The sequence below is a fragment of the Megalobrama amblycephala genome, linkage group LG1 (assembly GCF_018812025.1).
Source record: "Megalobrama amblycephala isolate DHTTF-2021 linkage group LG1, ASM1881202v1, whole genome shotgun sequence".
Classification (NCBI taxonomy): domain Eukaryota; kingdom Metazoa; phylum Chordata; class Actinopteri; order Cypriniformes; family Xenocyprididae; genus Megalobrama; species Megalobrama amblycephala.
The window spans coordinates 62,299,290-62,313,180 of NC_063044.1; the positions used below are offsets into that span (position 1 = coordinate 62,299,290).

A 13,891-nucleotide genomic window follows, 5' to 3' on the forward strand; every position below is an offset into this window, starting at 1 on the left:
TAACAATTGTAGAAAATGGTAAATATTCTTTTTATTACATAAATGATTAAATTATATTGGGGCAGTATAGCTAGGAAGGAAAACATGCAAATAATATTTCCCAGTTTTTACACAAATTTTAGTAGGCTATTAACTGTATCAACCCTGTTACCCCAATTTTTGCAAGACAAAATATAGCATCACACAAATAAGGGTATTAAAAGGGTATTATTTAGACAGTCTAAAATTATAGTAAATCTCTGAGAATAAAGCTTAATTTTTAAAAGTTTCAGGCTCTGTATTTTGCACCCTATTCGGCGCAGTGAATGTATTATTAACACAAGACACGAGTGAACGGTTAAACTGCGTCTCTCGCATTGTTTACACCGGTGGTCCTCCCCTCCCCCATACACTCATCCCTCTTTTCTTTCACTCCATCCCCCTCTCTCAACTCCTCCTTCTCCCTCACTACCGCTATTTCCAACAGCTGATTTCCAGATCAGAGAAAGAGGAACACGGCGAGACAGTTCAGGTTTGGGATCAGCAGCAGAAGCAGAAGGATTTAAAGCGAGTAGAAATGCAGGGAGAGCGCTGCGACCCGCAGCATCCGTCATGAAGATTTGAGCTCCGCCGCCGCCGCCGCTGCCATCAGCTCCGAGAGGTTAGCCGCCGAGCTAAAGCTAACTTTACAAACAACTGTAGCCAATAAACCTACATTATCAGCCTTCATCACGACTTACAGCTCGCGTTTCCCTTTCTTGGTGCATTAGGAGTGATTATACTCACTTTATGTTGTCATTTTCGCTCTGAAAGCATCATTTGTGCATACAAACATAATATATAGGTCACGGAGCAGATTAATTAGCCAGCTAGCCAGAGGTAACAGCTGGTGAGGTCGTATTAGCTGCATTATATTAGAGTTAACTGGCTTGAGAATTATGTGAAATTAAAACAAAACGTGTAGAAGATTGAGATATGTGTTGGCAGACTGCTGGTGTGTGGAATGGCTTGTAGCAGCTTAAATATTAACCTTGTAACGAGTTGTGTCATTGCAGCGTAGCTTGTTAGCTTGGATATATAGAGGAAAGAGCAGCTTGCGAACAAAGATGAGGAACAAAACTGATGCTAACTTTCCAGACGTGTTGCAAGCCCTTTTTATTTCTTATTTTTGCTTCACCGATGTTATCGATGAAGGTGCTGTCAGGCCACCGAGCGAGCACATGATTAAAGTACATCAACCTTTGGCATGCATTTGGTCAAGTAATGTTTCTGATTGATCTGCGGTGTTGCAATGCGGATGCACTGCAACTGAACACTGACTCCAAGACAATTTGTTTGTTTTGCCTAATATTTGCCAGTTTTACTTTATTTATAGTTCTTCATTGTAACTTAATTCATGTTGGGCTGGTTATTTGCTGAGGAAGTTTTTACCTTTAATGTACCATAACATACTACCGTATTGCCATAAAGGCTGTTCAAACAATGATGCTGAAAGGAATAGTCAAATATGTGTATAATATATACATTTAAGATTAATATATCTAAAAAAAAAATTGTCATTATTTATTTACACACTTCATGTCATTACAAACCTGCATGTGACCCCGAATGTTAAGCCCCCAAAATGACACAAACACCATAAAAGTAGTCCATACAACTCATACGGTATATTCCAAAGTCTTCTGAAGGAATATGATAACTTGGTGTGAGGAACAAGCTAAATTATAAGGCTTAAAGGATTAGTTCACCCAAAAATTAAAATTCTGTCATTAATTACTCACCCACATGTCGTTCCACACCTGTAAGACCTTCGTTCATCTTCAGAACACAAATTAAGATATTTTTGATGAAATCCGATGGCTCAGTGAGGCCTCCATAGCCAGCAATGTCACCGAACCTCTCAAGATCCATAAAGGTACTAAAAACATATTTAAAACAGTTCATGTGAGTTCAGTGGCTCTACTTCAATATTATAAAGCGTCAAATGCTTTGTGCACCAAAAAAAAAACAGTTTCTATGGCACCACTATCGATGCCTAAATGAATCTACAGCGGCCACATGCTACATTTCAGAAAACTCCCAGCTTACAAGCTGTAATTACGAGCTCTACGAGGACGTGAACACTTTTTACAAGCTAGAATCTCGTAATTACTGGAATGACGAGGTGGTGTGAATGCACCTAAATATTCATATTAAAGCTTCATAGCTTCAAGAAGCAGTGTTTTGAACTCACCCATCACTAGATGTTGTTGAAAAGTCCTTATTATAGTATTAAAGTAGAACCACTGTAGTCACATGAACTGATTTAAATAAGTTTTTAGTACCTTTTATGGATCTTGAGAGTTTCGGTGACATTGCGGGCAATAGAGGCCAAACTGAGCCATCGGATTTCATCAAAAATATCTTAATTTGTGTTCTGAAGATGAACGTAGGTCTTACGGGTGTGGAACGGCATGAGGGTGAGTAATTAATGACAGAATTTTCATTTTTGGGTGAACTAACCCTTTAAATTCACTGGGGAGAAACTACCCCGTGCATTTTGATTGTCATTTTCCATCCCACATAATGAGATTTCAATTTTGTTGTTCAATTTTGACAAACATGAGAACCGATGTAGCAATGTGTCTAATGGTTACATATTTTACATTAATAAAATTTCATGTAGAGCCTGTTTTGTTCCATTTGTCTTCCATTAAAAAATAACAGGTACGAGTATGAGTAAATGATGACAGAATGTTTTGTTGTTGTTTTTGGTAATATGTCACTTAGAAATTTAGAATAATTTAGAAATTTGTGATTTTATTTACCTACTGTCGCAGTGTAGTTAAATAGTAAAATCAATTTAAAGGGATTGTTCACCCAAAAATGAAAATGGCCATTTACTCACCCTCATGTATTACTGACTTTCCTCTGTGGAGAAGACATTTTGAAGAATGTTGGTAACCAAACAGATTTGATTCCCATTGATTTCTATTGTATGGACAAAAAATACAAAGTCAGTAGCAAACTGAAATTGCTTGGTTGTCAACATTCTTCAAAATATCTTATTTTGTGTTCAGCAGAAGAAAGAAATGCATACAGGTTTGGTACAACGTGAGGGTGAGTAAATGATGGCAGAATTGGTGGACCATCCCTTGAATGATCATTTCTCACCTGTGTTTGTTCTAGGATGGCGTTCCATGGATCCACTCGGCCGACAGTGTGTGGTAACTTGTTCCCTGGATCAGATTTAGGCCACAAGTATTTTTGTGTCAACACCACGACCGGCACTACCTCAACGGGCCTCAGTGCAACACCAAATCCCACTGGACCCAACGCACCAGCTGGGACTCCCAGGCACCCGGCATCTCTCGGGGGCAGCGCAGGCGGAGGGGCGGCCATCCCGCAACCTCACAGTAACCCAGCAAGTGAGGTTCCAAGTCCAGCTGAAATGGAACCAGATCGACCTATCGGTTATGGTGCGTTTGGGGTGGTCTGGTAAGTCCTGCTGTTGTCCAATCACGCTGATTTATGATGACTGTCTGTCCATGTAGGCACTCTAAAGAAGTTTCTTTTATATTTTAATCCATTTTAAAATTAAATCTCATTGACCCCAAACTTTTAAACAGTGGTTTTATATATTACACACTCACATTTTCTTCAGTAATGTTAACATCTAGCTACCCTGTTGCATTGCTTTGGTAGGTCTGTGACGGACCCTCGGGATGGGCGAAAGGTGGCTCTGAAGAAAATGCCGAATGTCTTCCAGAACCTGGTCTCCTGCAAACGTGTGTTCAGGGAACTCCGGATGCTGTGTTTCTTTAAACATGACAACGTGAGTTTTGCGGGCTGAAAAGGGAATCATGCATTCATGCATTGATTGGTTGGTCAGTGTATGAGTGTTTTTGCAGAGTTTTAGAATTTGTTTGTTTTTTGTAATGATGGGAATTTGCTTTGGCAGGTGTTGTCTGCCCTTGACATTCTCCAACCTCCACAAATCGACTGCTTTGAGGAGATGTATCCTTCAGACCCACATTTCGCCTAAATCTCTTCCCCTCTGAATCTTTTCTCTTTATTTATTATTTCTATTCATGCCTATGTAATAATGGGATTAAGTAATTGGCTTACCTCCGTTAGTAGTAGGTGACTGTAAATGCCATGTTCCATCTGGTATAACGTTATACCACAGTGTATGTATTTGCATTCTATCACTAGCTATGTTTAAATCCAAAGTTGTGAATATAACTTAATAAAGCCTTTTTTTTTTTTTTTTTGATGCATTATCCAAAAATCATACTTTTTTACATTGAAAACATAAAGCAGCATAAACATGGAGTAATGCCAGGTCAGAACTGGAGTAAATATTACAGTTTACAGTATAAAGAGTTTAGTTGTTTTCAGAGCAACTTGCTATATTAGTATAGTGTAACTTGTATATGTGAGTCGGAAATTGTAGTCTTACAATACAATTTTTTCTGTCTAGCATGTTTAACTCCAGTGCAGCATAATGTGAAGCTTTTTTGCACATAACAAATTAATTTGTTATGAATATCCTGGTTTGCATCCAAAATGAACACCTCGCCAAGCACCACATGCAAGTGAAAATTAGCTTTGGCGAGTAAATAAACCTGTTATTTGCCAGTTGGAAAACTAACTGTGTTAATATATTTAACAGATGTATGGCTAGATTTTTTCAATTCACATGCCATTGATGATATAAAATAATGTGCTGATATTTTATTTTTTTTTTTCCCCCCTGCTAGTTTCCATCTTGTGCTCTGATGGTAGAAGTTGCTATTGTGTCTGTAGATGTTTTGCAGGTCAGTTATGATCTTAACTGGGTCTGTGCTGTAGATACGTGATCACTGAGCTCATGCAGAGTGACCTACATAAAGTCATCGTTTCCCCTCAGCCTCTCACCACCGATCACATCAAGGTGTTCCTCTACCAGATACTCAGGGGTGAGTTCACATGGCCATATGTTACTTTGGGATTATAATTTAAAAAAAAATATATGTTTTTTTTATTTTGGGGATCAGGAGTATTTAATCAGGACAGATGAGAGTTTGGTATGTTTTGTGCCTGTCTTGCAGAATGGGATTATGTTTGACCTTGTAATCGGCCTAGAAAACTTTAATCTTATGTTCTGAAAATAAAATTTGTTAACAAAATCCTACTGAACTGTTAATCTTGTTTGAGGCAGTTTTGACTCATTGCTGGAGGAGTCAAATGAATCTTCTGCTGAGACTGTTTGTTTATAATGAATCTGAAGTAGATATGACAATACTAATATTAATGGTATTATACTCTTAAAGTTTTGGATTGGAAATATATTTTAAAAGATATTTTAAGCATCTCTAATACTTAGCAAGGTTGCATTTATTTGATCAAAAGTACATCGAAGCAGTAATATTGTGAAATATTATTATTACGTTTTAAAACCTTTGTTTTTTATTTTAATATAATTTTAAAATATAATTTATTCCTGTGATGGCAAAAATTAATCTAATATGATGATTCAATGTTAAAAACAGTTGTGCTACTTATTATTTTTGTGAAAACCCTGTTTTCATGATTCTTGGATAGAAAGTTCAAAAGAACATCATTTATTGGAAATAGAAATCTTTTGTAACATATATATATATATATGCGCCAAGCAAAATGTAATTTTATATATATAATGTATGTGTGTGTGTATATAATATAATATAATATAATATAATATAATATAATATAATATAATATAATATAATATAATATTTGTCTGGTCTGTAGGCTGCATCTTTGCTGAGTTGCTGGGCCGGCGCATTCTTTTCCAGGCTCAGAGCCCCATAAAATTACATTTTGCTTGGCAAATAAATAAATTTATTTTCTTTACTTGATGTGAAATAAGGTAATAACTTTTAGGGGTCTTTTTATTAATATGAAAAAGAGTCAGATCCTCCTTTTTTCTTTCTGCATTTTCCCTTTTTAGGAGGATTTGTTTTCCATGCCTGCCTTCCAACTTTATCCATGACACAATTTTTGTTTTGTACAACCAAGCTTGTGGAGACACAGCACCTTTAATAACATGGGTGTTAGTATTAGCAAGTGCAGGAAGTCTTGGGTTTCCTAGTCAGAAGTTGGTGTTTGCTCATGTAGTGTGATATGTTAGTATTGTTCCTCCTATTGATGTCCTTAATGAGGCGTCCTCTCTCTGTCTTTCAGGGCTGAAGTACCTGCACTCTGCAGGCATTCTGCACAGAGACATCAAACCAGGGAACCTGCTGGTCAACAGCAACTGTCTGCTTAAGGTAGCACACTGCACATGTGCTCAAATGTACTCAGTCAAATAATAATGGCAAAATGAGAAATGGCACTTTTCCTTCTCATTTAGATTTGTGACTTCGGCCTGGCACGAGTGGAGGAGCCAGATCCTTCTCGTCACATGACCCAGGAGGTGGTGACGCAGTATTACCGTGCTCCGGAGGTTCTTATGGGATGCCAGCATTACACTTCAGCTATAGATGTCTGGTCTGTAGGCTGCATCTTTGCTGAGCTGCTGGGCCGGCGCATTCTTTTCCAGGCTCAGAGCCCCATACAACAGGTAATGACATACGCTACCGTTCAAAAGCTTGGAGCCAGTAACATTACATTTTTTTTATACTTTTAATCTGAAAGGATGCATTAAATTGATCAAAAGTGACTTTCACCTTGTCAAATAAATGCTGCTCTTTTGAAATGTCTCAAATATCAAATTACACAAATATCAAGCAGCACAACTGCCAACATTTCTAATAATAATAAATGTTTTTTGAGCATCAAATCAGAGTGATTTCTGAAGGATCATGTGACATGGAAGACTGGAGTAATGATGCTGAAAATTCAGCTTTGCCTTCATAGACATAAAATAAATTTTATTTTAAATTGTAATCATTTCACAATATTAGTTTATACTGTATATACTGTATTTTTCATCGAATAAATGCACTCTTGGTGAGCATAAGAGACTACATAATTTTAAATGGTACTGTATAATAAAGGGCCATCTTTAATATACAATAAAATCTTTCTAAAATGTAATTTATTTTGTTAACTTGATTTTGAAACCTCCCTCGCTCAGTTTCTCCTCCTCTCTTTTTCTCAGTTGGATCTGATCACTGATCTTCTCGGGACTCCTCCTCTTTCTGCCATGGCGTCTGCGTGTGAAGGAGCCCGAGCGCACATTCTTAGAGGACCCCACAAACCAGTTCTGTACCCTCTCTTCCAATGACTTATTAGTCTTTAAAAATGTAATGCTTGAATATATCCTCAAATCAAATGCAATGTTCTAACTTTCTACTTTGTGTTTTTTCTCCCTTAGCCATCATTGTCTGTTCTGTACATGTTGTCAGATGGGGCGACACATGAAGCTGTTCATCTTTTGTGCCGCATGCTAGTTTTTGATCCAGTGAGTATGATGTATACATTTTGACAAATCTTTTTGTGGTAATTTTTTTAATAGCCTACACTTAAAATAATAGTTCATTTTAGTCAATATACATATCATAACATTCTTCCTTAAATGCTTGACTCTCACAAAACTTTTTTTTTCACAAAATGCTTTTTGTAATAATGAATACTAAATATATAAATAAACGAATTAGAGTAATTAGAATATAGTGAATCATTATCATCATTGAATAAAAGTAAAATGATCTAAGAAGATTTTTTGGGGGGAAAGTTTCTTATGCTCACATAGGCTGCTTTTATTTGATAGTAATATTGTGAAATATTACAATTAATACGTTTTCCATTTTAATATATTTTTACTCTTATTAATGATGCATTTTTTTCAGAATTGTTTGAATTGTTTAAAAGAACAACATTTAGAAATAGAAATCAACATTATAAATGTCTTTACTTAGAAATGTCACTTTTGATCAATTTAATGTGTCCATGCTGAATATAAGTATTAATTTCTTTAAAAAATAGAAAATAAAAATCTTACTGACCTCAGACCTTTGAATTGTAATGTAAACTTCATGTTCTTTTATATAAAATTCTAGTTATTTTGTATTCATATATTATTTTATAGTGAAAATGACTGTTGTTGTTATAATTATTATTCTGTATGTCTCCATCTATAGGCCAAACGCATCTCGGGCAGCGATGCTCTGTCTCATCCGTATTTGGACGAGGGTCGTCTGCGTTACCACACCTGCATGTGTAAGTGCTGTTACTCAGTGCCCAGCGGGAGGGTGTACACCCGAGACTTCGAGCCGCCTGCGGATCGACCTTTCAGCCACAACTATGAGCAGAGCATGCACTCTGTCTGGCAGGGCAAAGGTGACACTCTTTTTATCACTCTGGCCCTTTGTTATAATATTAAACCTCATCTTCTTTTGACATGAAGGACCTATTTTGATGACCCGTTTTCTCTGTTCATCTCAGAGCTCATCCATCGTTTTATAACGGAGCACCAGCAAGGCAAACGAGTGCCTTTGTGCATCAATCCCCAGAGTGCAGCCTTTAAAACCTTCATTAGGTCAGTACAAGGATATGCGTTTTCTGACAAACCTTTTTCAGATACATTCACTCAAAATGAACAATGACATTGATGTAGTATTTACTCATTCATATAGTTCTGCTTAGCTATAAGATTTACTATTGTTGTTGTATTTTTAAATGTCTGGTGCTAATACCGATATCTAAAAAGCAGGGTGGCCTCTCTAAAAAAAAAAAAATAATTTAAAAAATATAACTGACTATGTTTATGAGAATACTTGCAGAGAAGGGTATTTTAACAAAATTTTGTGTGTATGTGTCCAAAGATCAAGCGCAAAGAGACGCGAAAGAGGAATGTGTTCGCTATCTGAAACGCGCCTCTCTATGTGCGCTCGCTTCGGGTGTGTGCGGCTATGTGCACAATCAAGTTCTCTTTCACCTATTCTTGCGTTCAAATGGTTTAAAATCACTTGAATGTGTAAATTAATAAAGAAACTGATAAACTTTCACTCTATGATGGTTAAACTTAGCAATTAATTTGTGAATCATATGTTTTGTCATTAATTATTCCCCCTCATGTTGTCCCAAACCTGTAAAGGTGATGATACACGGGGCAACTTTTTGAGCAATGTTGCCGGGCAATGTAGCCGAGCAATGTTGCTTGGGCACTTTCCCACTGAGAATGAGCAACAAATTTATATCTGGATTCGTTAGATCGGTCGTGGGCAATTTTTTGAGATCCTCCAATCAGAATGTTAGCAGCTGATCACGTGACCGGTTCGGAGATTTCAGAAAAAATTCAAACAAGATGGTGGCGTCTCACCGGCAGCGGAGTGGAGAAAAAGAGTGTGAACTTATACCTTTTTATGCTAGTAAGTTGTCATGCGTCAACCCAAAACAGGGAATTTACCTCATATAATGCGTAAAATACCAACAACTGTCCAAAGTAATGCGTGTAAGCTGTAATTAAGCCATCGAATGTTTTCAGTTAAATACTAAAAAGACGGAGTTAGTTTAATGTCTGTAGTAGCGTAGGCTGTAGGGCGTATGTACATGTATGTAGCTTTTAATGCGATCGATGCAGGTTCGAATCCGCCTTTTGCTGAACTCGCTCTTTTCCCTTTTCCTATCACAAATCTGATCGGAAAGGCATTTATTTTTAATAAAAATGAAGAAAATATTTGAAAAGTTGAAATAAAGTGCCTATAAGTGTTTATAGTAAGGTATTTATTGGGTTGGCAATAGATATGCTCCTCTCTGATTGGTTGCTGCCAACTGTCCGTTGCCCTAATTAGTTGCCCTGTGTCTCATCAGGTTGCCCGTTGACGGCAACATTGCCCAGCAATATTGCTCAAAAAGTTGCCCCGTGTATCATCACCTTAAGACTTCTGTTCATCTTCAGAACACAAATGAAGATATTTTTAATGAAATCTGTGAGATTTCTTTCCCTCCATCGACAGTCCACGCCAGTACCACTTTGATGCTTCAATAAGTTCATAAAGAGATGGTAAAACTAATCCATATGAATTGCGTTTTAGACCAAATTTTCTAAAGAGACTGGATCACTTTATATGATGAACAGATTGAATTTAGGTTTTTATTCACATATAAACTTTGATCAGCGAACACGAACAAAAGCTCAACTGAACTTGCTTGATGCGCGAGAATAAACCTCATTGGTTCTCGCATGTCACGCAAGCTTGTTTGAGCATAACTGATTTGTGCGTTGATGAATGTTTATATGAGAATAAATGCCTAAATATAAATTGATAGTGTGAAATTTGGACAAAACCACTCAATTCACATGGATTAGTTTTTCGATCTCTTTATGAACGTTTTGAAGTGTCGAAGTGGTAGCTGCATAGCTGTCAATGGAGGGACAGAAATTTCAGATTTTATCTAAAATATCTTCATTTGTGTTCCGAAGACTTACGGGTTTGGAACGACATGAGGGGGAGAATTGAAATTTTTTGGGTGAACTAACTAAATGTTTCTTTTGCTGTCCTAAGTCTTTCTTTTTCTTTATTTCTATATCAGATCCACAGCATGGCATTCGTCAAAAGTATCAAGAAAAGAAGAGAGATGAGGGATGAGGTGGATTCTGGGAAATGTGGATCATAGGAGCAAGCTTGCGTTGGAGATGTCTGAAGGATCACATGCTTTTGAACGCATTCTCAGCACTCTTTCCAAGAGAGTTTCTCAGAAAAACATCTTTTCCAGTTCCACTTTCACAACACTGATGAATAATGCTTCTGATGCTGCTGAGAACAGTTTTATACTGACTGTGTGCTTGAGGATTATGGGAAATAGAGTTTTCCACAGGAAAAAAAAGAAAAAAAAAGAAAAGAAAATCTCATGGAATTTTGTTGAATTTTGACTAAATGAGCCAACGTCAATGTTGTGCAATACAGATATCTGGAATAATGCAAATCACAAGACTGCGCTGACCGTGATCTTACTAACAGATGAGATGACAGTGCCCACAAGTCCACAGCATCACCCACGCGGCCATCTTTAATCTGTGGTGTACCTCCAAATTCTGTCGATAGACTTTTATCACTGTGTTCCTTTTGCGGGTTCTTAGGTTTTATTCTTAAAATTCCGATAACCAAAAGTTCTTCTCGAGTCTTCTTTCTTTGTTACTGCTTCCTCATTCAACTGAATGCTTTCTGTTCGATATCACGATTACTTTCTCTAAGATATTTTTCCCGTACTGTTATTTTCATGTAATGTAGTTTCCTCAATATTTCTTATGAAGCATCCTGTGCAAATGATCCTTGAGCAAATGCATTAGTTTTAGAGTTGTATTAGAATGCTGTATAGGGGTGATGGCGTCTCGTGTGCCGATGGACGTACATTTTTATCTGAGGAACGTAGGTACTGTGCTGTTCCCGCCTGAAGCATCTTCCCAAAGGTCCCGGCCCTCCTCCTCCCCCTCCCCCCTCCTAGGACCAAACGAGATTGATATCAGTATCCTGCTCTCTGATTGGGCGAGGCTCTGTAGGCAGAGAAAATGGATTGAATCGTATTTATTTAATTTCGCTTTTTAATTTATTGTCGTCTTGTCCAACTTGTTCGGTGTTTGTGTTAGGTGGACCAGGTGTGTGGGTTTCATGTCGGCATGAGCGAGCCATCTGGTCCGTGCGTGTTTTTAAAAACTGTGCGGTTTCGGCGAGTTTAGGGATTGTGCAGTGTTGTACCTTTTTGAATATTTCATTACCTCAACTGGCCCTCAGTTCACTGGGCTTGTGTGTGTGTATAGACTGAACCCAATCATATATCAAAAAAAGTACTGTAATGCAGCCAAATGACGCCAAGTGTGTGCGAAGCTGCTCCACTGGGCGGCAATCTCTCCCTGAATTGTTTCTGAATCGATCTGCTTTTCTTTTTCCTTCAGAGCGAGGGATTGTTGGGACGATGGCTGATGGGTGAGTTTTAGATGCTTGTTGGGGAAAAAAAGCTGCTGTTTTGTGTAATACCTCCCTGACTCATTTGTAAAAGTAACAAGTCTAGAGCTCAGGTTTCATATTATACAATATGGACTAGACTGTAGACACTGTAGACGTGGATCCAGGCAGAGTTACTGTATACAAGCAGTTGTTGGTGCTCTCTGGGTTTATTGCAGAAGGCTGAATACTCAAATGCCCAGTACTGTAAATGTTTGCCTCCTACCAGCAGGTGGCAACAAAAGCGCAGGGCACGATTGGATGCATCAAGGCTGTTCCTCATCAATAATGTCTCTCAGTGCATGTGTGTATGGACTTCACTTGGATTTGCAAATTGCAGTGCATTAGGAGTTTTATTTTAGAAACTTTTTAAATGTGCTGTTGCTATTTAATTTTATTATAGGAACATGTTCTTTTTAGGTTTTGTTTTCATGTATTGTGACCAATTCTTTTAGGTTATGGTTTTATTTTTTTTTTGTTTAAGTTGTTGTTTTTATTGACCACTTTTGCTATTGTGTTGGTAGAAAAACTAGCAAAATAGTGACTGGAATGAAGATCAGTGGATTGGTTTAGTCATTTTCATCTTAACCGACTGCCAAGCAGAAAGTTAACTTCTTTTTTTTTTTTCTTTTTTCTTTTTTTTTTTAGTAAATGGTGAATTTCCTTTAGTCGTAGGATAATAGATGTTAGACATTTTTAAGATGAAACTGAAAACTTGATATTCGTGTTAATGACTATTATGGCTTTGATAATATGATTGAAAAGTTGTTTTTAAGATGGTTATTATTTCTTGTTATCTGTTTTATTAGATTTTTTTTTTCTTTCTTTTTTGTCTTTGCATTTTAGAAGAAAAAATGTTTTTGGACTTTGTGTTCCCAACAAATACTTGAAGTTTTTAAGGAGAAAAAAAAGAGAAGTGGATTTGGATAAAATAGACATTAAAGAGACAGACACTGGAAACCTTGCCTCTGCATCTTATTGGCTTGTCAACACAATTGCATTCCAGTTCAAGGACATACCTATATTTCATTTACAAAGATTTGAAGAGGTTTTAATGTTCATGTGGGGTTTTTTTGCAACTATTTCAGCATGAAATGAAAATTCTCTATTTTCTAAATGCATATTGTAGAGCTTATTTTGTGAACAATTTGTGCATGGTTTTTTTTTTTTTTTTTTACCTTGTTTAAAAAAAAAAAAAAAAAAAAAAAACGTATGTCACAATACTTTGATTTCATTGTGACTTTAAATTTAAGTGGTTTTTAAAAGATCTACTAAAAAATAGTTTGGTAGTCAGTTGATCATGGCACATTAATTAATTGTTATTTATAAACATGTTTGTTCAAGGAGGATCTTCTAGAATAGTTTCATATGACAAACTTAAATATAGGAAACTGGTAACAAGTCAGCAGACTCTTAAAAAAAATAAAATCCTTATGACCAAGGGCCTCATGTATACAAGGCTTTGTGTATGTTTCATCCTAAATGTATATGTACACAAGTTTTTAGATTTGTAAAGCCATATGTATGTCAGAATCTGCACCTGGTTCACTTGATTTAAGTATATGTGCAAGCTTTATTTCACTTTTCCCTGAAGTAACCATGGCTTAGGATACCTTGCCTTGTTGTGACCATATCTCCATAAAATTTCCATATGCATATTGCCTTCCAGACCAAAAAAAAAAAGTAGATACAGATTGCAGGAGTCTCCTGGAGTATTTTTGGCAAATGTATTTTGTAGGCTCCAGGGGTTTGATGTATAAATGAAAATTTTCAATTCACACAGTTATTTATATATAAAAAAAGACTTTGCTTATGTACACATTACTGGTGAGAGCTTAGATCTAACCATCTTTCCCATCAGGAATATTGCATATTATAAAAGTAATGAAAAAAGAAATGTGAAGTCCGCACACTGAAAATAACAGCTCTAATAAATAATTTCTTAAATAATGCAACGTTTCGAATAACAGGTCTTCATCAGACACAATTTAATATATTATAAAAGTAGAAATATAATTACA

At 36.6% G+C, this 13,891-nt stretch overlaps 1 protein-coding gene across 1 annotated transcript; it reads left to right on the top strand.

The window, feature by feature from the left end:
• Positions 1-392: 392 nt before the first annotated feature.
• On the top strand, positions 393-12,830 carry nlk1 (nemo-like kinase, type 1). The gene is made up of 12 exons (XM_048207784.1): positions 393-640; positions 3,148-3,456; positions 3,664-3,793; positions 3,920-3,975; positions 4,813-4,919; positions 6,166-6,251; positions 6,335-6,544; positions 7,085-7,186; positions 7,301-7,387; positions 8,067-8,265; positions 8,371-8,464; positions 10,462-12,830. The coding sequence occupies exons 2-12, from the start codon at positions 3,149-3,151 to the stop codon at positions 10,508-10,510; spliced, it is 1,428 nt and encodes a 475-aa protein (XP_048063741.1). The 5' UTR covers positions 393-640; position 3,148; the 3' UTR covers positions 10,511-12,830.
• The last annotated feature ends 1,061 nt before the right edge of the window (positions 12,831-13,891 follow it).

Bases quoted from the DNA above. Each gene is read 5' to 3' on its own strand.
- nlk1 (XM_048207784.1), top strand. From the start codon at position 3,149: ATGGCGTTCCATGGATCCACTCGGCCGACAGTGTGTGGTAACTTGTTC. The intron at 6,545-7,084 runs GTAATGACATAC...TCTTTTTCTCAG, and splicing joins CTCAGAGCCCCATACAACAG to TTGGATCTGATCACTGATCT. The intron at 7,187-7,300 runs GTTCTGTACCCT...TTTCTCCCTTAG, and splicing joins TTAGAGGACCCCACAAACCA to CCATCATTGTCTGTTCTGTA.